The following is a 27,158-nucleotide window of genomic DNA, read 5'->3' as shown; positions in this document are numbered from 1 at the left end:
CAGTTTCAAAGAACTGGAATTTTCTGTCAATGATTTAGTGGTTCAGGCTTTACAGGGTTAAAATTGGACTTTTTTAAAAAAGAAATTTCTGGTTTTCAGGTTATTCGCATTTTTTGGGAAAGGATAGTTAATGCATGTAAACATTTTCAGAATAAAATTTTTGTTTTTTTTTCACTAAAACATACAGGAAAGTTTGGAGTTGGCATTATTTATAGGTCTACAATATTGATTCACCATGTGCTTTGGTAAATAACGGGATGGGCACACTTGGTTTATGTTCAGTTTACGAAGTGTTTGAAGAAGTCACTTTTTCTTCAGTTTTATTTGTTTTCAATACAATAACCTTTGAATTTACTCAACGCTTTCATGAATATTTACACAATCAGTAAATTAAATGTAGGAATATTACTGATTTACATTGAAAAAGTACAAAATACAAAGGATCATATTATTATAGACTTTGATAAATCGAGAGAAAAATCATTCAGAAAAGTAGCACTGGGTCTTTATGGGTTCATTCCATTTATTTTGTTCAGTTCAATGTATACATTCACAAACAAGCTTCACAAACAACCAGTACACGGCAACCCAAACTACTTACACACAATCAAAAAAGTTATTTCCTTAAAAGTGTCATTTTATTTATATCATCTAATCTTTTTTTAATAAAACAAGGATACTTGGTTTTAATGTGAATTGTCTCAATAAACCACGAACCTCTCATTAGGAAACTGACTTTCATGAAATTCAACCATGAATAAGACAGTTTTATAATTACTTTAACAGTTTTTATGTCCCTTAAACAGTTCTAGCTTCTGTTTTTCAACCTGTCTGTTTTACAGTGTTGGACCCATATGAGCAGCAGAATGTGACTCAGCTACTGGTGTACCTGCTCCCAGCATGCAACAGTGACACACTTCATCGCCTCCTGGAGTTTCTGTCCACTGTGGCTGACCATGCCCATGACCAGCAGGACAAAGATGGACAAGAGGTGAGGCCAGATTTAACAACTTTACCTAAAACTTCCTTCGTTCATCCTTTTATCCAGTGTAATCTAAGTCTTCTGGATTCCCATACTCCCTTTGGACTGTTTTGTTCCAAAACTATGTGTGAGTCATGTTTTGTTCGCATGAGGGGCAGGGCCGTCTTAACAGCATTATGGGCCCCCGGGCAAAGCAGTGTGCTGGGGCCCCTATGACAACTACTCAGGAATTATTATTGGGTTGAAGTCAGTGGTTTTCAGGATCTTATTTTTCAAGAACATCAGTGAAAGCCAGTTCAAACGATGCTGCCCCGTTGTGCTACAATGATTTTTTATACGTTTCAGTCTTGAAAAAGTATGTTCTCCTGTACAGTTGGTCACCAACATGCATATGAGTGCAATTTCAACATTTGGGAATACAGATTTCAAATTTCAAGAAAATATTTTTCTGTACACATTCTACTTCAGCCTCAACACTTTTGGTCGCGTTGTATATGAACAATGGATATGTTGTTTTTGTTTGTTGTTTAAAATAATAAACGACCAAATAAACTACTACTACTAACACTTAGGGCTGTGTATCGGCAAGAATCTGGCGATACGATACAAATCACAACACTAGGATCAGGATACGATATATCACGATACTGTTAAAAAGGCAATTTTTTGTTTGTTTCTTTTTTTTAAACTCATTATTTCCTGGAAAAATGGAATTACACCGGAAATCTGCACAAATACTAAACACATTTTTATTTGATCGGAACAGGATCTAATGCTGTATCACAAAATGTTCCTGTGTTCAAACTGAAATTCTGTTTTACAGACATTACAGTTTAAGATCCTGTTCAAATGTTCATATTCTATTAGTTCAGAACTAACATCATAACTTTATTTTAGTTCAGTCCCAACAAAGGAACTACCATCTGCCTCTCAGACAGTAAAAAGTGCTTTTAAGATGCTTCAAATAACCATTATTTAATAAAACAGTGTTAAATAATAATAAATAAGATATAAACAATAAAGAAAAAGATATTAAAAAAAATGGACCTCCACAATATCTGCATTTAAATAAATACCTAAAAATATCGATACAGTACTTTTTAATATCAATACAGTATTGTGAAATGAACTATCTCGATATATTGCAGAACCGATATTTTCTAACAATACTAATACTACTACTTCTACTACTAGTAGTGTAAAAAAATGTTTAAATCTGTTAAAAAAAAAAAAGATTGAATAATGTCAGTAAAAAATAAAGAAAATCTGGAAATAAAAAAATAATTGAAACATTTTTGAAAAAATAAAAACATAAAAAAATTTTTAAACTTTTTGTACAAAATTAAAAAAAAAAAAAAAAGTCTAATGATTTAAAAAGATTCAGTTCAAAATAATTAAATCATTATAAAACGATATCAAAAAATCCAGAACACAAAATATTAAAATCTACATAAAACGATTGAGAAATTCTAGCACAAAAAAAAAAAAAAAATCTGTAAAAAGAAAAACATTGAAAAATGTTTGTACAAAATAAAGAAAATCTGTAAGAAATTATTGAAAAATTTTAGTACAAAATAGAAAAAAATAAATAATTTAAAAAAGATAAAAATCATTTTAAAAATATGTTTAAAATTCCAGTACAAAATAATAACAATAATAACAATAATAATAATAATAATAATAATAGTTTTATTTATATAGCACCTTTTTAAAAACAAAGTTTACAAAGTGCTTTTGACAGACAAGTAAAGGGCACAACAGCAGGATACAGGATGTAAGTAAAAACATTAAAACAGAAGCAACACAATAGGAGAGATGTGTACAACGATGCAGAAACGTGACACTTCAAATAAGTTAAATGAATCGAAATAAAGAGGGCAGTGATAACGTAACACGATGCTGTTAAATCAATGCGAAAATAAAAGCTTGAGATAAAAGAACATCATGAATGAGAATATAAACCAACAATCAAACAGGATAAGATTCAAATTTTTAAAAAAATTTAAAATTAAAATTAAAAGGGACAAACATCACATAAAAGCAAGTCTATAAAAGTGTGTTTTAAGAAAAATAAAATCTACATAAAATGATTGGCACATTCTAGTACAAAATAAAACAAGTTCATTTTAAAAAATAATGGAAAATTTTAAAATTTTAAAGAAGAGTTTTTTAAAAAGCAGAAAGGAGCTTAAATTAGCAAATAGTGAAGTAACCACAGTATATGGCTTTGATGGGTATGTATCATATATGATACAAAGTGCACTGAAGGGTTAACGTACACAGATTAGCAAGTGCTCTGATGAGGAAGACAAAAAAGAAGTGTGTTTTCTGCTCATGAGCACACAGATGGACGTGTATTTTATTATCTTTGTGTGGAATGAACGCGCGTATATTCTTTTCACGACTCCATAATTACAGTTTTACGCACCAGAGATCGTGACAGGAAGTCAGAGCGTTTTGCACTTGGCTTGAAGCAACACATCAGTAGTTTTTGGCGCTTTGGTTTCCCATGTGTCCTTTGAGACTGGGAGTGGAAAGGGAGTACACTGGGAAAGCAGCAGAAAAATGAATGGATCACAAAGGAACGTTTATCCTTTAAAAAATGGTCAAAAATGAACTGGAATTGCGTCATAGGACGTACGCCGACACCCTGTAAACAGAGACAGCTGTCGTACACGCCAACACTTTGACTGTTTATAAAATCCTCCAGACCGCCAGGCTCGGTCCGGCTTTTGTTCAAAGTGGCAAAAACAGAGTTGGAAAGTGACAAGAGATACAGAAGGTGGAAGCGAGATGTGAGAAAAGCAGCAGGAAAGGATTGGACGAAGATATTAGAGGGAACAGAAGGAGGGGAGAAAAGCATCAGCAGAAGGGAGGACCAGAAACGGTTCCAACTCTTAACCCTCTGGTATCCAGGTGCGCCTTTTAGGCACACTTTGCATTTCGTTTTAAAACACTTCATATTATTTTCACAATTTAAATAAGGTTAGAATTCAAAAGTTGTTCATTTTTGCATGATCTTTAAAATTCTGGCCACCAACTAAAATGTGCACAATGTAAACAAAAGAAAATTACCAGACTAGCATCTGTCTGCCAAGTGTGCCTAAAACGCACTATTTCTTCCATTTGATATGTATGATTAGGACTGACCTGGATTTACAAAAATAAAATCAAATTACATCAGAAAAATAAATCAATATATAATATTTAATAGTTTGATTTATAGTTGTGCATTTTACGCACACTTGGTGACAGATGCTAGTATTTTTGAACATTTGACCTAGCGCCAAAAATAATAATAATGCAAATTAACCAGTGTTGGAGTTAATCATTGACATATGCCAGGATGAAAAAATCAAATAATATGTGATCCACTTTTTATGTAGTATATTGAAAAAATAATAATTTTTTTTGTGTTTTTTGCATCTAAAAAAATGGTTTGTTTACATTACAAACATGGCATTAAAAGGGTTAAAAAAATGTGACAATTATTGAGTATTTGGTATTTTTATTAACGGCTCAAGTTGATGAAATAGAAAAAAGTGTAAAAGAATTAAAAACAAACTATGAATTTTTTTTTTACATTATTCCACAAGTGTGCCAAAAAGGCACACTTGTGTAATAATATAAATATATATATAGATATTGCAGTTGCTAAAGCACAAAGCGTTAATTTTGCGCTATGCATGAAATTTTTTTGCCCACCCCCCCCCCAACATTTGCCAAAAATAATAATGCAAATTAACCAATGTTGTTGTTAATCACTGACATATGCCAGGCTGCAAAAAAATATTTTAAAAAATAATACGTCACCCACTTTTTATGTAGCATACTGAAAAAAATGTTTTTGCATCCAAAAAAATGGTTTGTTTACATTACAAACACAGCATTTAAAGGGTTAAAAAATGTGACAGTTGTCGAGTATTTGGTATTTTTATTTATGGCTCAAGTTGATGAAATAGAAAAAAGTGTAAAAGAATTAAAAACAAACTGTTTGAAAAATTTTTTGACATAACTCCACAAGTGTGCCAAAAAGGCACACTCGGTGCTTAGTAAGGGCCTTGGTGGAGGGTTAATATTGATGTCATTTCTGAAGCTCTGTAGAGATGTTTGAAACAATTGTATGTGCTTATACTTGATATGAGTATTTCAGCTTTACATATTGTTAGCCTCATAGCATAACTGCGTAAATCGTACGCTATGTGGACAAAAGTATTGGGACACGTTTAAAATGTTATCTTTGCTTCCAAAATGCCTTGTTGAGCCGCATTATGTAATAAATTCCCATTATGTAATAAAAGTTCCAAATGTAATAAGAATGTCATGTCATCTTGTAATAAAACCGCATTATGTAATAAAGTGACGCATTTTGTAATAAACTACATTAATGCATTTTGACACATTGACACAAAAGTAATAACATGGTTCATTATGTAATAACAATCCAAATTAATATAATTTCATAGCAATTTAGAAGAAATTAGCCACAGGAGCTACAGGTAATAATGTAATCAGAACTTTAACCACGCAGTTTAAAGACGAAAAACAAAAATGTGTCAAGTGCATTTTGTAATAAATTTCTCAAATTGTAATAACTTATTACATAATGCGAAAAAATGTCCTACATAATGCACTGAGGTAGTTTATTACAAAATGCGTCTGTTGAAATTGTTTTGTTTCCAAGTTCCCTGTTAGAAAAGAAACACCTGAATTCAGCATGTCCCAATACTTTAGTCCATTTATGTATGACTTAGGCAATTATGCTACGAGGCTAACAATATACAGTAAATACATAAAGTTTCTTTGAAGAAATGTATTATTTGCAGTTAGGGCATTAAATATATTTTAGAAATTTAGACGTACTATTGTGCTACTACGTATTATTGTGCATAATATTGCAATTATGATTACAATTTGAGTCTTTTTTTCTTGGTTATCAGATTACTGATTGTTATGAAGCTTGAATTAGTATTAAAATATATATATCAACTTTTATAATGCATGTTTTGTGTGATAATCTTACCTACACATCCATCTATTCAATCCGACAAATCACTATATTTGATGAAAAAAAAAAAAAAACTAATGTGTGCTACACTTGGTCAAAATAAAAAAAAATAAAAAAAAGATGCTAAGGAATTAGGTCCTCATCATGGACAACAGGATAATAAAAATGATTATTGTGCATTTAACATTACTTAATTAAACATATTAACAGCAAAATGTGCTTAAAGTGTAAAAGATAAAGCAGTAAAACAGTCCCTATCAGTGTTTTAATATTCTGTATGAGGCTTTTAGGTTTAATTCACTGCTGTGTTAATGTATAAATTGCATTTTACTACAGTACATCCTTCAGGTTAAACTTATTTTAATGATTTTATGTACTGTTACGCAGTTTAATCTATATATTTTTTTGCACAACTGATATCAGACTGTGCAACAATACAACTTCTAAAGTCTACACTTTAAAGCGTCAGTGTATAAATAATGATAAAACAATCAAAAAAACAAAAAGCTGCTGCAAATAATCAAAGATGTGTGTTCAAAAAAAATGTAAAACATTAAAAGAAGCCAAAAGAATAGACACAAAAATACATGATACAAATAAAATACACTTAAGTTTTGCGGTGAAGCATGTCAAATGCATGATGTCCTGTTGAAACACGATGGTAATCCCCATAGGCATTACTCTGTCGGAACACTGACCACAGACTATTTACAACTGTCTATTTGCTTTGGCACTTGACCTTTAAATTGCAGCCTTTAGCCGTTGTACACAGCCCAGTAAAAGACAAGTCTCCACCTGGATTTAACAAAAAAAACACACAAAAAAAGTAAATTCAGAACCGTCTATTGTATAATTCATGTATTAAACAGTCATTAGTTTGATAGAGAGCATAAACATTGGACTGTGTTTCAATGGAAAAAGGTCATGTGGTCTGGTGAGTCCAGATTGACCCTGTTCCAAAGTGATCCAAGTGATTACCCATGATGCCTAGTTCCTCCAGTATAAGCTTATGTGACCAGTGTTAAGATCTGGAGTTGCATGAGTTAAAATTCACTTGGGAACTGCCACAAAAGTAGCCCTGAGTCTTTCTAAGTTAAAATAAACCAGATCATTGCAGAGCAGTAAACCACACAAATCACTGAAAACAGAATGACCATATCATAAATGAGTAATAAGTAACTGCACTTTTAGTTACCTAAAACTAGCACTTTTTGTGTTATAAAGGAAACACGGAAAGGAACACTATACTTTTGGTTTTATTTTTAAAAAAAGAAAAAAAAAAAAAAGGGGGATGTTATATAATGAAATGTATGTACATATTACGATAATTTGTTGTTGTTTTTTTTAATTTAATAAAGATGGTTTCAACTTTAATCTGATTTTATGTGAAAATCTACATGATCAGTGAATTAAATATAAGAAAATATATGATTTTCACTGAAAAAAGTCAAAATAAAGACGATAATATTAGTAAAGTAAATAAGTAAATTTTATTTATAGAGCACTTTTCACAGACAGAGTCACAAAGTGCTTTATCAATTCAAACCAGATTACAGTAAATGATGATAAATCACTAAAGAAAAGTTAAATATAGAGAAAAATTCACTTGGAAACTTGACATAAAAGTAGCCCTGAGTCTTTCTAAGTTAAAATAAACCAGATCATTGCAGAGCAGTAAACCACACAAATCACTGAAAACAGAATGACGATATAAACGAGTAAAAAGTTACTGCACTTTTAGTTACCTAAAACTACCTGTATTTTGTGTTATAGAGGGACCACTGAAAAGAACACTATACTTTTGGTTTTATTTTTTAAATTAAAAAAAAAGTGGATTTTATGGAATAAACTGTATCCACATATTCAGATAATTTGTCGTTTTTTATTGAATGAACCTGGTTTCAACTTTAATCTGATCTTTTATGAACATCTACATGATCAGTGAATTAAATATAAGAAAATACATGATTTTCACTGAAAAAAGTCAAAATAAAGTAGATAATATTAGAGTAAATGGTGATAAATCACTTAAGAAAAGTTAAATGTAGAGAAAAATTCACTCGGGAACTGACACAAAAAAAATCACTGAAAACAGAATGACGATATCATAAACGAGTAAAAAGTTACTACATTATTAGTTACCTAAAACTACCTCTATTTTGTGTTACAGAGGGACCACCAAAATGAAGATAATTTGTCTTTTTTTAATTTATGAACCTGGTTTCAACTTTAATCTGATCTTTTATGAACATCTACATGATCAGTGAATTAAATATGAGAAAATATATGATTTTCACCGAAAAAATTCAAAATAAAGAGGAAAATATTAGAGTAAATGATGATAAATCACTTAAGAAAAGTTAAATATACAGAAAAATTCACTTGGAAACTTGACATAAAAGTAGCCCTGAGTCTTTCTAAGTTAAAATAAACCAGATCATTGCAGAGCAGTAAACCACACAAATCACTGAAAACAGAATGACCATATCATAAATGAGTAATAAGTTACTGCACTTTTAGGTACCTAAAACTACCTGTATTTTGTGTTATAGAGGAAACACGGAAAGGAACACTATACTTTTGGTTTTATTTATAAAAAAAAAACAAAAAAAAACAAAAACAGATATTATATAATGAAATGTATGTACATATTATGATAATTTGTCTTTTTTTTTTTTTAATTTAATGAACCTGGATTCAACTTTAATCTGATCTTTTATGAACATCTACATGATCAGTGAATTAAATATAGGAAAATACATGATTTTCACTGAAAAAAGTCAAAATGAAGACGATAATATTAGAGTAAATGATGATAAATCACTTAAGAAAAGTTAAATATACAGAAAAATTCACTTGGAAACTTGACATAAAAGTAGCCCTGAGTCTTTCTAAGTTAAAATAAACCAGATCATTGCAGAGCAGTAAACCACACAAATCACTGAAAACAGAATGACGATATAAACGAGTAAAAAGTTACTGCACTTTTAGTTACCTAAAACTAGCACTTTTTGTATTATACACAGAAAGGAACACTATACTTTTGGTTTTATTTATAAAAAAAATAAAAATAAAAAAACCAAAAAAATGGATATTTTATAATGAAATGTATGTACATATTATGATAATTTGTCTTTTTTTTTTAATTTAATGAACCTGGTTTCAACTTTAATCTGATCTTTTATGAACATCTACATGATCAGTGAATTAAATATAAGAAAATGCATGATTTTCACAGAAAAAAAGTCAAAATAAAGAGGAAAATATTACAGTAAATGATGATAAATCACTTAAGAAAAGTTAAATTTAGAGAAAAATTCACTCGGGAACTGACACAAAAAAAATCACTGAAAACAGAATGACGATATCATAAACGAGTAAAAAGTTACTACATTATTAGTTACCTAAAACTACCTCTATTTTGTGTTACAGAGGGACCACCAAAATGAAGATAATTTGTCTTTTTTTAATTTATGAACCTGGTTTCAACTTTAATCTGATCTTTTATGAACATCTACATGATCAGTGAATTAAATATGAGAAAATATATGATTTTCACCGAAAAAATTCAAAATAAAGAGGAAAATATTAGAGTAAATGATGATAAATCACTTAAGAAAAGTTAAATATACAGAAAAATTCACTTGGAAACTTGACATAAAAGTAGCCCTGAGTCTTTCTAAGTTAAAATAAACCAGATCATTGCAGAGCAGTAAACCACACAAATCACTGAAAACAGAATGACCATATCATAAATGAGTAATAAGTTACTGCACTTTTAGGTACCTAAAACTACCTGTATTTTGTGTTATAGAGGAAACACGGAAAGGAACACTATACTTTTGGTTTTATTTATAAAAAAAAACAACAAAAAAAAACAAAAACGGATATTATATAATGAAATGTATGTACATATTATGATAATTTGTCTTTTTTTTTTTTTATTTAATGAACCTGGATTCAACTTTAATCTGATCTTTTATGAACATCTACATGATCAGTGAATTAAATATAGGAAAATACATGATTTTCACTGAAAAAAGTCAAAATGAAGACGATAATATTAGAGTAAATGGTGATAAATCACTTAAGAAAAGTTAAATATAGAGAAAAATTCACTTGGAAACTTGACATAAAAGTAGCCCTGAGTCTTTCTAAGTTAAAATAAACCAGATCATTGCAGAGCAGTAAACCACACAAATCACTGAAAACAGAATGACCATATCATAAATGAGTAATAAGTTACTGCACTTTTAGTTACCTAAAACTAGCACTTTTTGTATTATACACAGAAAGGAACACTATACTTTTGGTTTTATTTATAAAAAAATAAAAATAAAAAAAACAAAAAAATTGATATTTTATAATGAAATGTATGTACATATTATGATAATTTGTCTTTTTTTTTTAATTTAATGAACCTGGTTTCAACTTTAATCTGATCTTTTATGAACATCTACATGATCAGTGAATTAAATATAAGAAAATGCATGATTTTCACTGAAAAAAGTCAAAATAAAGAGGAAAATATTACAGTAAATGATGATAAATCACTTAAGAAAAGTTAAATTTAGAGAAAAATTCACTCGGGAACTGACACAAAAAAAATCACTGAAAACAGAATGACGATATCATAAACGAGTAAAAAGTTACTACATTATTAGTTACCTAAAACTACCTCTATTTTGTGTTACAGAGGGACCACCAAAATGAAGATAATTTGTCTTTTTTTAATTTATGAACCTGGTTTCAACTTTAATCTGATCTTTTATGAACATCTACATGATCAGTGAATTAAATATGAGAAAATATATGATTTTCACCGAAAAAATTCAAAATAAAGAGGAAAATATTAGAGTAAATGATGATAAATCACTTAAGAAAAGTTAAATAGACAGAAAAATTCACTTGGGAACTAACACAAAAAAAAAAATCACTGAAAACAGAATGACGATATCATAAATGAGTAAAACGTTACTGCATTTTGTAGTTCTCTAAAACTACCTCTATTTTGTGTTACAGAGGGACCACTGAAAAGAAGATAATTTGTCTTTTTTTAAATTTAATGAACTTTTTTTCAACTTTAATCTGATCATTTATGAACATCTACATGATCAGTGAATTACATGTACGAAAATACTTGATTTTCACTGAAAAAAGTCAAAATAAAGTAGATAATATTAGAGTAAATGGTGATAAATGACTTAAAAAAGTGAAATATACCGAACATAAAAGTACCACTGTGTCTTTATGGGTTCAAATGTGCAGTAAGCTTCAGGACACTTCTTCTACTATGACTTATACGTTAATAATTCCGTACTTTTCGACCCATCCTGCTGTTTTTTTCCCGTCCCAGATCACAGGGAACAAGATGACATCTCTGAACCTCGCCACCATCTTCGGTCCTAACCTGCTCCACAAGCAGAAGAACTCGGATAAAGAGTTCAGCGTCCAGAGCTCGGCCAGGGCTGAGGAGAGCACGGCCGTCATCGCCGTGCTGCAGAGGATGATCGCCAGTTACCAAAGCCTGTTCATGGTCAGTGCGGGCCTCGGCGTGTGCATTTCATCCTCACTTCCTCCTTCACGCTCACGTTCACTCGTGCACACTCTCTCTGTCACATTCCTCTGGAGGCTTAAAGTAAGACAATCCTCCCAGGCTTTGCAGACAATGGTTGGGTCTTACTTCATAAAACAGCCTGGTTTAGTGGGGACGGAGGAAGAGAATGAGAACGCCAGCAGGGAAGGGAGAAAGAAAACAAGGCCATACATGCATGACCAAAGTTTGCATTGGCAAGAATAGAAACCAATAAATGAGTGCCTTGCGGAATATTAGCCACACTATATAGACAAAAGTATTTGGACAGGTTGAATTCAGGTGTTTCTTTTCTAACAGGGGTCTGGGAAACAAAACAATAATGACAAATGTTATAATATAGTTTTATTTTGGGATAAATATCATTGCATTGGTTAGTTTGGTTTAAATTGTTATCTTTGCTTCCAATATGCTTCAGAGATAGTTTTTACTTTTTTTCTCCCAACACTGATTTTTTTTGTTTTGTTTTGTTTTGTTTGTTTTTTATCCATGACTATTATTTTAAATATTCTACCTCTAAATTTCTAAAATATTGTTCAAGCTCTGACTGTTAATAATAATTTACTTTCTTCACATCTCACTTAGGAAGAAAAATCTCCCATTAAACTTAAAAAAAAAAGGTGTTCAATATTAATAATCAATATGATATTTATCCCCATATACTAACTACATTATGACATTTGTCATTATTGTTTTGTATCCCAGACCCCTGTTAGAAAAGAAACACCTAAATTCAACGTGTCCCAACACTGATATTTGTTTTGTTTTGTTTTGTTTGTTTTTTTATTCATGACTATGATTTTAAATATTCTACCTCTAAATTTCTAAAATATTGTTTGAGCTCTGACTGTTAATAATAATTTACTTTCTTCACATCTCACTTAGGAAGAAAAATCTCCCATTAAACTTAAAAAAAAAAAAAAAAAAAAATTGGTGTTCAATATGAATAATCAATATGATATACTAACTACATTATGATTGTTTTGTATCCCAGCCCCCTATTAGAAAAGAAACACCTAAATTCAACGTGTCCCAATACTTTTGTCCATATAGGGAATTATGCTAAGAGGCTAACAATAGGTTTCTTTTCTAACAGGGGTCTGGGATATAAAACAATAATGACAAATGTTATAATATAGTTTTATTTTGGGATAAATATCATTGCATTGGTTAGTTTGGTTTAAATTGTTATCTTTGCTTCCAATATGCCTCAGAGATAGTTTTTACTTTTTTTTTTCTCCCAACACTGATTTTTTTTGTTTTTGTTTTGTTTTTATCCATGACTATGATTTTAAATATTCTACCTCTAAATTTCTAAAATATTGTTTGAGCTCTGACTGTTAATAATAATTTACTTTCTTCACATCTCACTTAGGAAGAAAAATCTCCCATTAAACTTAAAAAAAAAAAAAAAAAAAAATTGGTGTTCAATATGAATAATCAATATGATATACTAACTACATTATGACATTTGTCATTATTGTTTTGTATCCCAGACCCCTATCAGAAAAGAAACACCTAAATTCAACGTGTCCCAATACTTTTGTCCATATAGGCAATTATGCTAAGAGGCTAACAATAGGTTTCTTTTCTAACAGGGGTCTGGGATATAAAACAATAATGACAAATGTTATAATATAGTTTTATTTTGGGATAAATATCATTGCATCGGTTAGTTTGGTTTAAATTGTTATCTTTGCTTCCAATATGCTTCAGAGATAGTTTTTACTTTTTTTTTTTCTCCCAACACTGATATTTTTTTTGTTTTGTTTTGTTTTGTTTTTATCCATGACTATGATTTTAAATATTCTACCTCTAAATTTCTAAAATATTGTTTGAGCTCTGACTGTTAATAATAATTTACTTTCTTCACATCTCACTTAGGAAGAAAAATCTCCCATTAAACTTAAAAAAAAAAAAAAAAAAAAAGGTGTTTTATATTAATAATCAATATGATATTTATCCCCATATACTAACTACATTATAACATTTGTCATTATTGTTTTGTATCCCAGACCCCTGTTAGAAAAGAAACACCTAAATTCAACATGTCCCAATACTTTTGTCCATATAGGCAATTATGCTAAGAGGCTAACAATAGGTTTCTTTTCTAACAGGGGTCTGGGATATAAAACAATAATGACAAATGTTATAATATAGTTTTATTTTGGGATAAATATCATTGCATTGGTTAGTTTGGTTTAAATTGTTATCTTTGCTTCCAATATGCCTCAGAGATAGTTTTTACTTTTTTTTTTTTCTCCCAACACTGATATTTTTTTTGTTTTGTTTTGTTTGTTTTTTTATCCATGACTATGATTTTAAATATTCTACCTCTAAATTTCTAAAATATTGTTTGAGCTCTGACTGTTAATAATAATTTACTTTCTTCACATCTCACTTAGGAAGAAAAATCTCCCATTAAACTTAAAAAAAAAAAATAAAAAAAATTGGTGTTCAATATGAATAATCAATATGATATACTAACTACATTATGATTGTTTTGTATCCCAGCCCCCTATTAGAAAAGAAACACCTAAATTCAACGTGTCCCAATACTTTTGTCCATATAGGGAATTATGCTAAGAGGCTAACAATAGGTTTCTTTTCTAACAGGGGTCTGGGATATAAAACAATAATGACAAATGTTATAATATAGTTTTATTTTGAGATAAATATCATTGCATTGGTTAGTTTGGTTTAAATTGTTATCTTTGCTTCCAATATGCTTCAGAGATAGTTTTTACTTTTTTTCTCCCAACACTGATTTTTTTTGTTTTGTTTTGTTTTGTTTGTTTTTTTATCCATGACTATGATTTTAAATATTCTACCTCTAAATTTCTAAAATATTGTTTGAGCTCTGACTGTTAATAATAATTTACTTTCTTCACATCTCACTTAGGAAGAAAAATCTCCCATTAAACTTAAAAAAAAAAAAAAAAAAAATTGGTGTTCAATATGAATAATCAATATGATATACTAACTACATTATGACATTTGTCATTATTGTTTTGTATCCCAGACCCCTATCAGAAAAGAAACACCTAAATTCAACGTGTCCCAATACTTTTGTCCATATAGGCAATTATGCTAAGAGGCTAACAATAGGTTTCTTTTCTAACAGGGGTCTGGGATATAAAACAATAATGACAAATGTTATAATATAGTTTTATTTTGGGATAAATATCATTGCATTGGTTAGTTTGGTTTAAATTGTTATCTTTGCTTCCAATATGCCTCAGAGATAGTTTTTACTTTTTTTTTTTCTCCCAACACTGATATTTTTTTTGTTTTGTTTTGTTTGTTTTTTTATCCATGACTATGATTTTCAATATTCTACCTCTAAATTTCTAAAATATTGTTTGAGCTCTGACTGTTAATAATAATTTACTTTCTTCACATCTCACTTAGGAAGAAAAATCTCCCATTAAACTTAAAAAAAAAAAAAAAAAAGGTGTTTGATATTAATAATCAATATGATATTTATCCCCATATACTAACTACATTATAACATTTGTCATTATTGTTTTGTATCCCAGACCCCTGTTAGAAAAGAAACACCTAAATTCAACGTGTCCCAATACTTTTGTCCATATAGGGAATTATGCTAAGAGGCTAACAATAGGTTTCTTTTCTAACAGGGGTCTGGGATATAAAACAATAATGACGAGTGTTATTATGTAGTTTTATTTTGGGATAAATTGGTTTAAATTTTGATAAATTTTGGCATTGGTTAGTTTGGTTTAAATTGTTATCTTTGCTTCCAATATGCCTCAGATGGTTTTTCCTTTTTTTTTTCTCCCAACACTGATTTTTTTTGTTTTTGTTTTGTTTTTATCCATGACTATGATTTTAAATATTCTACCTCTAAATTTCTAAAATATTGTTTGAGCTCTGACTGTTAATAATAATTTACTTTCTTCACATCTCACTTAGGAAGAAAAATCTCCCATTAAACTTAAAAAAAAAAAAAAAAAATTGGTGTTCAATATGAATAATCAATATGATATACTAACTACATTATGACATTTGTCATTATTGTTTTGTATCCCAGACCCCTATCAGAAAAGAAACACCTAAATTCAACGTGTCCCAATACTTTTGTCCATATAGGGAATTATGCTAAGAGGCTAACAATAGGTTTCTTTTTCTAACAGGGGTCTGGGATATAAAACAATAATGACAAATGTTATAATATAGTTTTATTTTGGGATAAATATCATTGCATTGGTTAGTTTGGTTTAAATTGTTATCTTTGCTTCCAATATGCCTCAGAGATAGTTTTTACTTTTTTTTTTTCTCCCAACACTGATATTTTTTTTGTTTTGTTTTGTTTGTTTTTTTATCCATGACTATGATTTTAAATATTCTACCTCTAAATTTCTAAAATATTGTTTGAGCTCTGACTGTTAATAATAATTTACTTTCTTCACATCTCACTTAGGAAGAAAAATCTCCCATTAAACTTAAAAAAAAAAATTAAAAAAAATTGGTGTTCAATATGAATAATCAATATGATATACTAACTACATTATGATTGTTTTGTATCCCAGCCCCCTATTAGAAAAGAAACACCTAAATTCAACGTGTCCCAATACTTTTGTCCATATAGGGAATTATGCTAAGAGGCTAACAATAGGTTTCTTTTCTAACAGGGGTCTGGGGTCATTTCCACATACATTATGAGACAGTGATAGCACCAGTTCTAAAATACATGTTCCTTTCGCTTTACATGTATTTTTCTTGTATTTTTTATATTTATTTGTTGGATTTTTAAAAAATTAATTACTTTTATTTTTTGCTACTTGCGGGTAAGGAACCAAATATGGTAACTTCATTGACCTTGATTTTCTACATAACAATAAAAATTTTGAAAAATTTCACAAAAGTAATAAAGTCTTGTTAGCTTGTTAGCTCCTCCAATAACCAACTCACCAATAATAATAATTGGTGAGTGGATTAAAGTGAGGGCTTAAGTTATCCATTCCTTTGGCGAAGTTAAAAAAAAAAAAAAAAAAAAAAAAAGAAGTACTTCAAGTTTAAATTATTCAGAAATATTGAATTGAGATGGTAGATGTGTTTTTGTTGTTGATTTTTTTTTTTTTTTTAATTTATTATTATGGTGTGAATGCTCGATGCTGTACACATTTAAATTGATGTAAGCAGTGTATTAGATGAAAAGGATTGGCAAAAAAATAAGCTTTTGCTTCTAGCCTATTCCTTTTTTGGTTTTTATGTTTCTTATGATCGATGTACTGAGTACAATGATTGATGTAAAACCAAAAATAAATTCATTCATACATTCATTCATTCATAACACGCTAAGGTTGAAGTGTTGAATTTCAGATTATAGGCTATATAAGGTTAACGCAAACACTTTCATAAAATTAAAAAAAAAATTAAAAGTGAGTATGAAAATTTGGACTATGGAGCAGTGGAAATAAGTAAATAAATAAATAAATAAATAATCGATGTACTGAATACAATGATTGATGTAAAACCAAAAATAAGTTCATTCATTCATTCATTCATAACATTCTAAGGTTGAAGTGTTGAATTTCAGATTATAGGCTATATAAGGTTAACGCAAACACTTTCATAAAATAACAAAAAAAAATAAAAAGTGAGTATGAAAATTGGACTATGGAGCAGTGTAAATAAATAAGTAAATAAATAATCGATGTACTGAGTACAATGATTGATGTAAAACCAAAAATAAATTCATTCATACATTCATTAATTCATAACACGCTAAGGTTGAAGTGTTGAATTTCAGATTACAGGCTATATAGGGTTAACGCAAACACTTTCATAAAATAACAAAAAAAAATAAAAAGTGAGTATGAAAATTGGACTATGGAGCAGTGTAAATAAATAAGTAAATAAATAATCGATGTACTGAGTACAATGATTGATGTAAAACCAAAAATAAATTCATTCATACATTCATTCATTCATAACACGCTAAGGATGAAGTGTTGAATTTCAGATTATGGGCTATATAGGGTTAACGCAAACACTTTCATAAAATAACAAAAAAAAAACAAATTAAAAAGTGAGTATGAAAATTGGACTATGGAGCAATGGAAATAAGTCATGTGGTCTGATGAGTCCAGGTTGACCCTGTTCCAGAGTGATGGGTGCATCAGGGTGAGAAGAAAGGTGGATGAAGGGATTACCCATCATGCCTAGTGCCTACAGTACAAGCCTGTGGGGGCAGTGTATTCAGTTGTCCAGGTTCAACAACGTTATGTGTCTAAAGAAAGAAGTGCCATCATATTCCCAGATGACATCACCAGGATTCTTGAGTCTTGAGTGAATGTTTGGGTCGTTATGGGTTAGTCTACTTTACAATTATCGTTAATATTAAATTCCAAATTAATCCCTGACTAGGCGGGATATCAGGGGTGAAGTATTGTGTGGTGGAGTAGGGGTATAAGTAACCTCTGCTTACGCTTTCACTTGTTTTGTCTTATTTAGGTGCCTCCTGATCTGCAAAATGAAGTATTAATGAGTCTGCTTGAGACCGATCCAGACGTAGTGGATTATCTACTGAGGAGAAAAGCCTCACAGTGAGTTTTCCACATATATGGTGGTGTTTTCTCTCTCTCAGTGTAGCTTTTTGTTCTTATCCCCTGTTTGGTTCATCGTCTCCCCCCAGGAGTCCTGACTTGCTGCAGTCGGAGGAGCCCTTCGCCCTGAGCGAACGCCGCTCATCCAGCGACTCCAACAAGGCTTCGAGCGGCGAGGTGTCCCCTTACGACAACAACTCCCCCGTCCTGAGCGAACGAAGAGGAGAAGCCGGAAGCCCCGGGAGCGAGCAGCTTTTTCGCGTTCCGGAACAGTTCACCCTGACGGGGCAGGTGTCCGGTTGGAATAAAGAGGCTGGAGCTGACACCTGGGCAGCCAAAGGTGACCAAGGCTACATTCAGACAGCGGGTCTTAATGAACAATTCGGATTTTTTTGGGTGAAATCCGATTTTTTTGTGTGTTCGTTCATATTACACATTAAATGCGACTTCTATCAGTTTTGAGTATGAACTGAATGCGACCCTGAAGTGACCCGCCTGACATAATACGTGACCACGCAAGCACGCACTGTGTTTACGGTATGGATGCAACAGTACAGGTTAGCCCCGGTTCGGTACGTATTGCGGTTCCTGAGTCATAGTTCACGGTTCAGTTTGGACACAGAGGCTAGCTGGAGCCGAAACCTAACTGGGAGCTGATGGAGACAGGGATGGGAATCGAAAACTGGTTCTTTTTGAGAACCGATTCCCAGTAGCTCGATTCCTTGGAATCGTTTGCCTGCCTGCTAAACGATTCTGCTTATCGATTCTGCCTTCGTTGTGTATGTGCGATGACATCACACGTACACTGCATTGTTTTGGTCAGAACGTAGCTAACATGGCGTTGAGGCAGAAACGGTCTAAAAAGTCGACACCAGGTCCACTTACTTGGAACACTGTCAAAGCTAACATGTCTTCAAAAGGGTGGAATCCTTCCAATATCCTCAAACATTTGTCCACAGTATGTGAATCATTTACAGGAATGTCACGTATTTGGTACGTTACTTAGCGGCGCTTGTGAATGTAGCGGCAGAGTGAACGCCGGCCCAGTTCCAGTTCCGGTTCCAGTGTGGGCAACAAACGTCGTAACTCCTCAAATACAAGTTTCCAAAGGTACGAAGGGAAAGGAAATGAGGTGCACAACAACGGGAGACGAGCCGAGCCGAGTCGAACCGGTTCCACGTAGTAGAAATGAGGCAATAGAGGAATTAGTGAAGCCACTTTAGTTTCACTTTCACTGTACGCCCCAATATCGATTCGATTCAGTATTAATTGATTGATTCAGATTAATTTAGTGATACCAAAGTACAATTTTGAGTTGTAACCTGATTATTTGAGTACCGCAGTCATGCAACACATCAATACTGGTATCAGTGTTGATATTAGAAAAGAAATAAATCTGACATTTCAGCAGGAAGTAGATGAATCTGCTCTGAAATAATGAACAGGACACAAACATGTCCATGTTCCTACAGTGGCTCAGAACGGACTTCGTCACCTTTATTCTGTTTTATGGCTGGAGGCTTCTACACATTGCGGGAAGGGGGGGGGGGGGGGGCACGTTACTCCGTGATTGTTGGTCGGAGCGGGGCTGGGGGGTGCACGCGCTCCACGAATGTTGGTCATGGAGCGGGTAGCGTATCGGTCGGACATTGCCTCTTTCCTCTTCCTCTAACTCCATACTCTGCCACAGGTAATAGTATGGATCCAAGTTATTATTCCAACAACGACCGGGTTCCACGACTCGCCGGGCGGACAGTTTGTTCACACTGCGGATTGGAGTTTGAGGCCGGAGGACCTCTAGCGGAGGGGGTTTCCTCTCCGCGTCTTTTCCGCGTCTTTTTCGAGAGTGAGACTAAGTCTTCCCCAGGGGTTTGCAAGACGGAGCCGCCCCCGGTTCTGCGTACTCCCGGTCCTGCTCTGAAAAATCAATCTCATCCACTATTAATCGATTACGCAAAATTAAAATGAGATCGATCTGTTGAGCCCTACAAATGAGCCGTACCGCGGTACATGCTCGTACCGAACCGTGAGGGGTGTACCGAACGATACGACGTGTACCGTTGTACCCCTAGTTTACGGAAATAAATATGTTTTTCCCACCGCTTCCTCTCCTGGGACGCAGCATTGTGACGTTTCATTGACATAAAGGTCGGATAAATGCAACCTGGTCATTCAGACTGAAGTCGCATTGTAAAATATCAGATATGTATCGGACTTAGGACCACATATGAAAGTGGCCTGGGTCGGATTTGAAAAAAATCGGATTTGTGCTGTTCAAATTGTCTTTAACAGATCGGATACAGGTCACATATGGGCAAAAAAATCAGATTTGGGCCACATTTGCCTGCAGTCTGAACGTAACCTTAGATACACCTATTGTACATAAGTGTACGAAAGTTCCACATTTAATTAACCCTTTCATGCATTAACTGTTAGAACCTTAGTCAAGATTTTTTTCTTCAGTGTTTTTATTCCTCCTTAGGCATGAAAAAAACAATGCGATCAAGGTTTTTTTTTTTTCTGTGGAGTTAAAAAAAAAATATCCATGCATTTAATTTTTGAAGTAAAAAAACATGTTTAAAACCAAATATCAGAGAGGGATATGAAAACAATGAAATAAAAACATGTTTAATGCTGATAATCTGATGTCTTCTCACATTTTAACACATTCTAATGCTATTAATTCCTCACTTTATTGAGATAATGTGCAAAAAAAACCTTATCTAACAAATAACAACTGATTTACACTCAAACATGTCACTGCAGATCAGGTTTATCAAGAACAGCACAGTTACAGTAATGGTCTGAATGTCAGTGTATGAGATGGTGCATAAGTGTCCACTGTGTTGGCTGATATGGAACTAAAACAACTAAACCCATGAACATACAAGAGAACAGCTGGAGAGGAACTGTCCACTGGAGTGACCTATGCATGAAAGGGTTAATACTATGTTTTTAACCTATAAAGACCCAAATATCCACCACTGACCAAAATCAACTGATGTAAATTGGTTAAAATAAAACAGATCATTGCAGAGCAGTAAACCACACTAATCACTGAAAAGAAAAAAAACCAAAAACAAACTTATATTATATAATGAAATGTATCCACATATTCAGATCATTTGTCTTTTTTTAAATTTAATGAACCTAGTGTAAAATGCTTTTCCTTTTTTTGTTATTAAAAAAAAAAAAGAAAAGAAAAACTACTTTTCCTGAAAACATGCAACCTTGGAAAATTTCCGTGTGTAGTACTTTTCACAATCTTATTCATTATTTATTTCCTGTGTCCACGAGTAAGAATTATGTGGTTAACTTACATCGTAATGTGTTCCCATTAACATTCATGAAATACATTTTGATAAAAACACAAAGTATTTGGGTATTTCACAGCTTCTAGAATAGAATAGAATAGAATAGAATAGAATAGAATTGAACTGAATTGAATTTTTTGCAACAAACTGACAGCTAAATCGATACGATACAATACAATAAATTGTATCGTATTGTAAGTCAAAATATGGGTCGATGTCATCCATTCGTCACTTTCCAGAATATGAAGTAGTGTCTGTAGACAGCTGAGACAGGACTCATAAAAAGGTGCATAAAAAAAAAAAAAAAAAAACATGGTGTACTTTTGTATTCTAAAAATCAACACAAAGAAGGTAGACGTGCAGATCTAAATAATACATTTGCAAATATCCTTTAAGATATTTAAAAATCTGACCTGACTGACACTTAAATGGTAGAGCTGATCTTGAAATTGGCCGTACTTGAGCTGTTCAGGTTTTGGATCTGCCTACAATTTACACATGACCTCATTTTTGTTTTAAAATGCCACATTTTTTCAGTTTCATGTATCAGTTTTCATGCGTTTTTCATGTGCTGGTGTGAACAAATCACTGATTTTTGATATTTGCAAATCATAGTATTCTGTTTGTCATTTCAGTTTTATACAATGTCCCTTCTTTTTTTCAAACTGGGGTGTAGTTTTCAATGTCAACGTACTTTTTTAACCCTCTAAACATGGATTAAATAAGATAAGATAAGATAAGATAAGATAAGATAAGATAAGATAAGATAAGACATGGTAAGATAAGATATTGTAAAATAAGATAAGATAAGATATGCTAAGCTAAGATAAGATAAGATATGCTAAGATAAGATAAGATAAGATAAGATAAGATAAGATAAGATAAGATAAGATAAGATAAGATAAGATAAGATAAAATATGGTTAGATAAGATAAGGTAAGATAAGAAAAGAGAAGATAAGATATGCTAAGCTAAGATAACATAAGATAAGATAAGGTAAGATAAGATAAGATAAGATAAGGTAAGATAAGATAAGACAAGATAAGATAAGATAATATAAGATAAGATAAGATATGCTAAGCTAAGATAAGACAAGATAAGATAAGATAAGATAAAATATGGTTAGATAAGATAAGATAAGGTAAGATAAGAAAAGAGAAGAGAAGATAAGATATGCTAAGCTAAGATAACATAAGATAAGATAAGGTAAGATAAGATAAGGTAAGATAAGATAAGATAAGATAAGATAAGATATGGTAAGATAAGATATTGTAAAATAAGATAAGATATTGTAAAATAAGATAAGATAAGATATGCTAAGATAAGATAAGATAAGATAAGATAAGATATGCTAAGCTAAGATAACATAAGATATGGTAAGATAAGATAATATATTGTAAAATAAGGTAAGATATGGTAAGATAAGATAAGATATTGTAAAATATGAAAAGATAAGATAAGATATGCTAAGCTAAGATAAGATAAGATAAGATAAGACTTTATTTATCCTACTGTAGGAAAATTTCATAGTTAAAAGCAACATACAACAAGCAAGTGCAAAGAAAAAGACAGGTAGAAAAACCACAAATGAGTGAAAATTTTAAAATAAAGGGAAAAAAAATACAAAATGTGGTATTTATATAAATATGTATATAAATATAGAATTAGAATTAAAGTTATTATTTACATATTTATATTACATTATTACATCCTGACACATTTTCATTATTTTTCTCTTTTCTGTTTCTTTAACCTCTATGGTATTCAGTTTTGCTGTGATGTTAATTATGGGATGTTAGCACAGAGAAACGATGCCAAAGCATCGGGACTAAGAGAAGTTAAAGCATAGTCTGTTCTGGTCATCAGAGGCAGAAAACCTGTACCTATTACATACTAAAAATGTGTTCTTAGCCGGTTAAATGTGGGGAAGGCACAGAAAATGAGTGTTATTCATTTCATGGAACATTTCACTGGATGATATTTTTTCAGTGCTTGTTAGAGGAGACAAACATTAACCGTGAGGAATGTGAAATGAATTAGATTTCTTAGTGTGCAAAAGTAAAAAAAAAAAAAAAAAAGTCTTCTCTTCTGTTATGTACGTATGTTGAATGAAGCCTGTAACCTGCTTTATTCTTCCTTCAGAAACGATATCAGAGGAGCATGCTAACATCTGGGGGACGTGGCACTCAACTCTGAAACCAGCGCTGAAGGAGCAGCCGTACACAGGTAAAACCTTCAGGACCAGGTTCAGTCCTTGTATCAGTGTGAGCTTCACTCCTGCTGTTTGTTACTATTACTGTAGTGCACTGAAGCAGGACTGTCTGACATGGGCCTCCAGGCAGGGGCCTCATGCTAATCTGTGTACGTTAACCCTTTAACCCTTTCATGCATGAATCATGAGAACCTTAGTCAGTATGTTTTTCTTGAGTGTTTTTGTTCCTCTTTAGGCATGAAAAAAACAATGCAATTGATTTTTTTTTTTTTTTTTTTTTTATGAACATATTTTTCATAGAGTTACAAAAATGTCCACTCAGTTGGACACCATGCGCTTAAGTTTTGAAGCAAAGAAACATTTCTATTAAAATCATCATCAGAAAGTGATATACTGTGTGAAAACCGTGAAATAAAAGCATTTTTAATGCCACTAATTGCTAAATTGCTACTGTTATCTCACATTTTATCACACTGTAATATTAGTTATTACTCATTTCATGGAGATAAAATCCTCCTGAGACCCAGGAAATGGACAGTTTTAGCTTTTTTACATTAAAAAAATTGTCTTGATTGGAAACTGCATAATGCAACAGTTTTTTCAGATACATTTTTAAAACTATTTTTATTTATTGATTGATTTTTTTAATGGAATGTCCTTTGTAATGGACAGCATTTTTAAAGTTAAACTGTCAAACTTTTGCAAATGGCACAGAGAGGAACAAACGCTCATTAGATCGCAGACAATAAGATTCTATACTTCTTCTTGTTATTAACCCTTTCATGCACGAATTATGAGAACCTTAGTCAGTATGTTTTTATTGAGTGTTTTTGTTCCTCTTTAGGCATGAAAAAAACAATGCAATTGATTTTTTTTTTTTTATGACCATATTTTTCATGGAGTTACAAAAATGTCCACTCAGTTGGACACCATGCATTTAAGTTTTGAAGCAAAGAAACATTTCTATTAAAATCATCATCAGAAAGTGATATACTGTGTGAAAACTGTGAAGTAAAAGCATTTTTAATGCCACTAATTGCTAAATTGCTACTGTTTTCTCACATTTTATCACACTCTAATATCAGTTATTACTCATTTCATGGAGATAAAATCCTACTGAGACCCAGGAAATGGACAGTTTTAGCTTTTTTACATTAAACAGTTGTCTTGATTGGAAACTGCATAATGCAACAGTTTTTTCAGATACATTTTTAAAACTATTTTTATTTATTGATTTTTTTTTTTTTAATGGAATGTTCTTTGTAATGGACAGCATTTTTAAAGTTAAACTGTCAAACTTTTGTCCCCTACAGAGGACACAATGCATTGGTGGGTCTCAGGAGGATATGCAAAAAATAAATAAATAAATAAATAATTCAGGGGTGTCAAACGCATTTTAGTTCAGGGGCCACATTAAGCCAGATTTGATCTGAAGTGGGACCAGTAAAATAATAACATAATAATATCCTACTGTATAATGCATGTTTCGGCCCCGCCCCGTGTCTGTCCCACCGATGTCCGTCCGATCGATGTTGCAGCACGGGACACGGGATGTCGTTTGGGTGCAATGCCGATGTTGCACCACAGGAGGGCAGTATGGCACCACAGGTACAATGCCACTAGTATAAATAACTTTATTCTATGTTTTAGAGCAAAATAAGTAAAATTATGTGATGAAAATATTTCCATCTACTAACTATCCTTTAAAACAATGTGAATAACATGAACAAACTGAAATTTCTTAAGAAAACTAAGTGCAATTTTAACAATATTATGCGTCAGTTTATCATTTAAACATGTAAATTACAACTTACAGATCACAGTGGATCCACAAATACACAAAACATTTAATAACAGGCAGAATATTGTTAAAATTACCCTTCAGACATTTCAAAAAGTTTATATTTGTTGAGGTTATTTGTGTTTTTGTAAAATGGTAGTTTGTTTTAGTGTAAATACAGTAAAATGACACGAAAATTTTTATATTTGCAAAGACAAAAATTTGGTGTTGTGAGTATTTATGGGTTATTATGATAGTATTTTACTGATCTGATGCACTGCAGATTAAATTGGTCTGTTTGTGGAACCTGAACTAAAATGATTCATATCTTCAGTGTAATTTTTGCATTTCACAAATTCATCCCAGGGGCCGGACTGGACCCTTTGGCGGGCCGGATTTGGCCCCCGCGCCACATGTTTGACACCTGGGAAATAATTTGTTTGTTAATTACAGTCTAATACCAATTACCAATTGATTTCCACTAAAACATGTTAGTGCAGATCAGGTTTATCAAGAACAGCAAAGTTACAATAATTGTATGAATTGCAGTGTTTTGGATGATGCGTAAGAGTCCTGATATGGAACTAAAACAACAAAACCCATGAATAAACAATAGAACAGCCGCAGAATAACTGTCCACTGGAGTGACCACTATGCATGAAAGGGTTAATTGAGAAATGCTAATATCTAGTCACTGTAATTTTCTAAAAGCACAACCCTAAGGCGGCGTTGCACAGTAAATTATAACTGTGTCACTAATACAGCTGATGCTCCGTTTCTAGGTTCCCATGGCAACATGTCCGAGGGAAGCTCCCGCAGCTCACAGGAAGGCCTCGACGGACTCCACGGCGACGGTAGGCAGCACACGACGGTACAAAGGACGGCACCTGGAACCGCCGAGTGCAGACCCCACCTCCCAGTCACCAGAGTGTGTACGAGCCCCAACGTAGGATCCGGACGAACTCGCCTCCAGCTGAACCTCAGCCCCTCTGTGACATCACACCTCAACAGCCAATCCGGTAGAGCCAACCCACAGCAAGCTAGCGGACACGCAGCTAATTCGTCATCCAGACCTCAAAGAGGGGTGAACGCTTGTGACGGCGGCCCAGACGGTGTTTCTCCTCCCCCTTATAATGCTCATCATCGACTGACGAATTCGCAAAGCTCGCCTCAGCTCGCCACGGCTCAACGGCCCCCTCTGCAGCAGGGGAGGTTAAGTGCGGCGCAGAATAACTCGAGCACAGAGTCCCAAATGGTGCCGCATAGCCCGGAGTGGCAGGACTGGCAACGGGACCGGTGGCAGATCTGGCAACTGCTTTCCTCAGACAATGCCGACACACTCCCGGAAACGCTGGTGTGAGCTCAGACAATGTACGAAACCAGCGAATGTCGTGATCGAACCCCCTACAGCTGCCCGCGGGATGAATTTGGGAAGTGCAAAAATTACACTGAAGATATTAACAGTCAAGGGTGTCGAACTCATTTTAGTTCAGCGGCCATTTATAGACCAATTGTGATCTCAAGTAAAATTCTAGCTAAATTTTCCGTATTTTCTTCTTGGTTTAACCCGTAAAGACCCAAACAACCTAAGTCATCACCTGATCTAAACTGTTTAATACCTGTCAATCCACTAATCCTATCAATACATGTAAATAATTGGTGTAAAATGCAGTTTGTCGTCTTTTCACGGTCATCAG

General features: G+C 32.5%; 1 protein-coding gene across 2 annotated transcripts in view; it reads left to right on the top strand.

Annotated features, from left to right (window-relative positions):
• Positions 1-26,958, top strand: part of LOC115433185 (rho GTPase-activating protein 6) — a 300,107-nt gene extending 273,149 nt beyond the window's left edge. For both annotated transcript variants that reach the window (XM_030154467.1, XM_030154476.1), the window contains 6 exons: positions 843-991; positions 11,347-11,526; positions 18,064-18,155; positions 18,245-18,495; positions 23,612-23,695; positions 26,244-26,958. In XM_030154467.1, coding sequence (XP_030010327.1) covers positions 843-991; positions 11,347-11,526; positions 18,064-18,155; positions 18,245-18,495; positions 23,612-23,695; positions 26,244-26,821 — 1,334 coding nt within the window. In that variant the 3' untranslated portion in view covers positions 26,822-26,958. The remainder of the gene's footprint in view (positions 1-842; positions 992-11,346; positions 11,527-18,063; positions 18,156-18,244; positions 18,496-23,611; positions 23,696-26,243) is intronic.
• Positions 26,959-27,158: the final 200 nt, after the last annotated feature.

This window comes from Sphaeramia orbicularis, chromosome 2 (assembly GCF_902148855.1).
Source record: "Sphaeramia orbicularis chromosome 2, fSphaOr1.1, whole genome shotgun sequence".
Taxonomy (NCBI): Eukaryota; Metazoa; Chordata; class Actinopteri; order Kurtiformes; family Apogonidae; genus Sphaeramia; species Sphaeramia orbicularis.
Note: the sequence above shows the minus strand (reverse complement) of the source record. Positions and strands in the feature narration are given on the sequence as shown.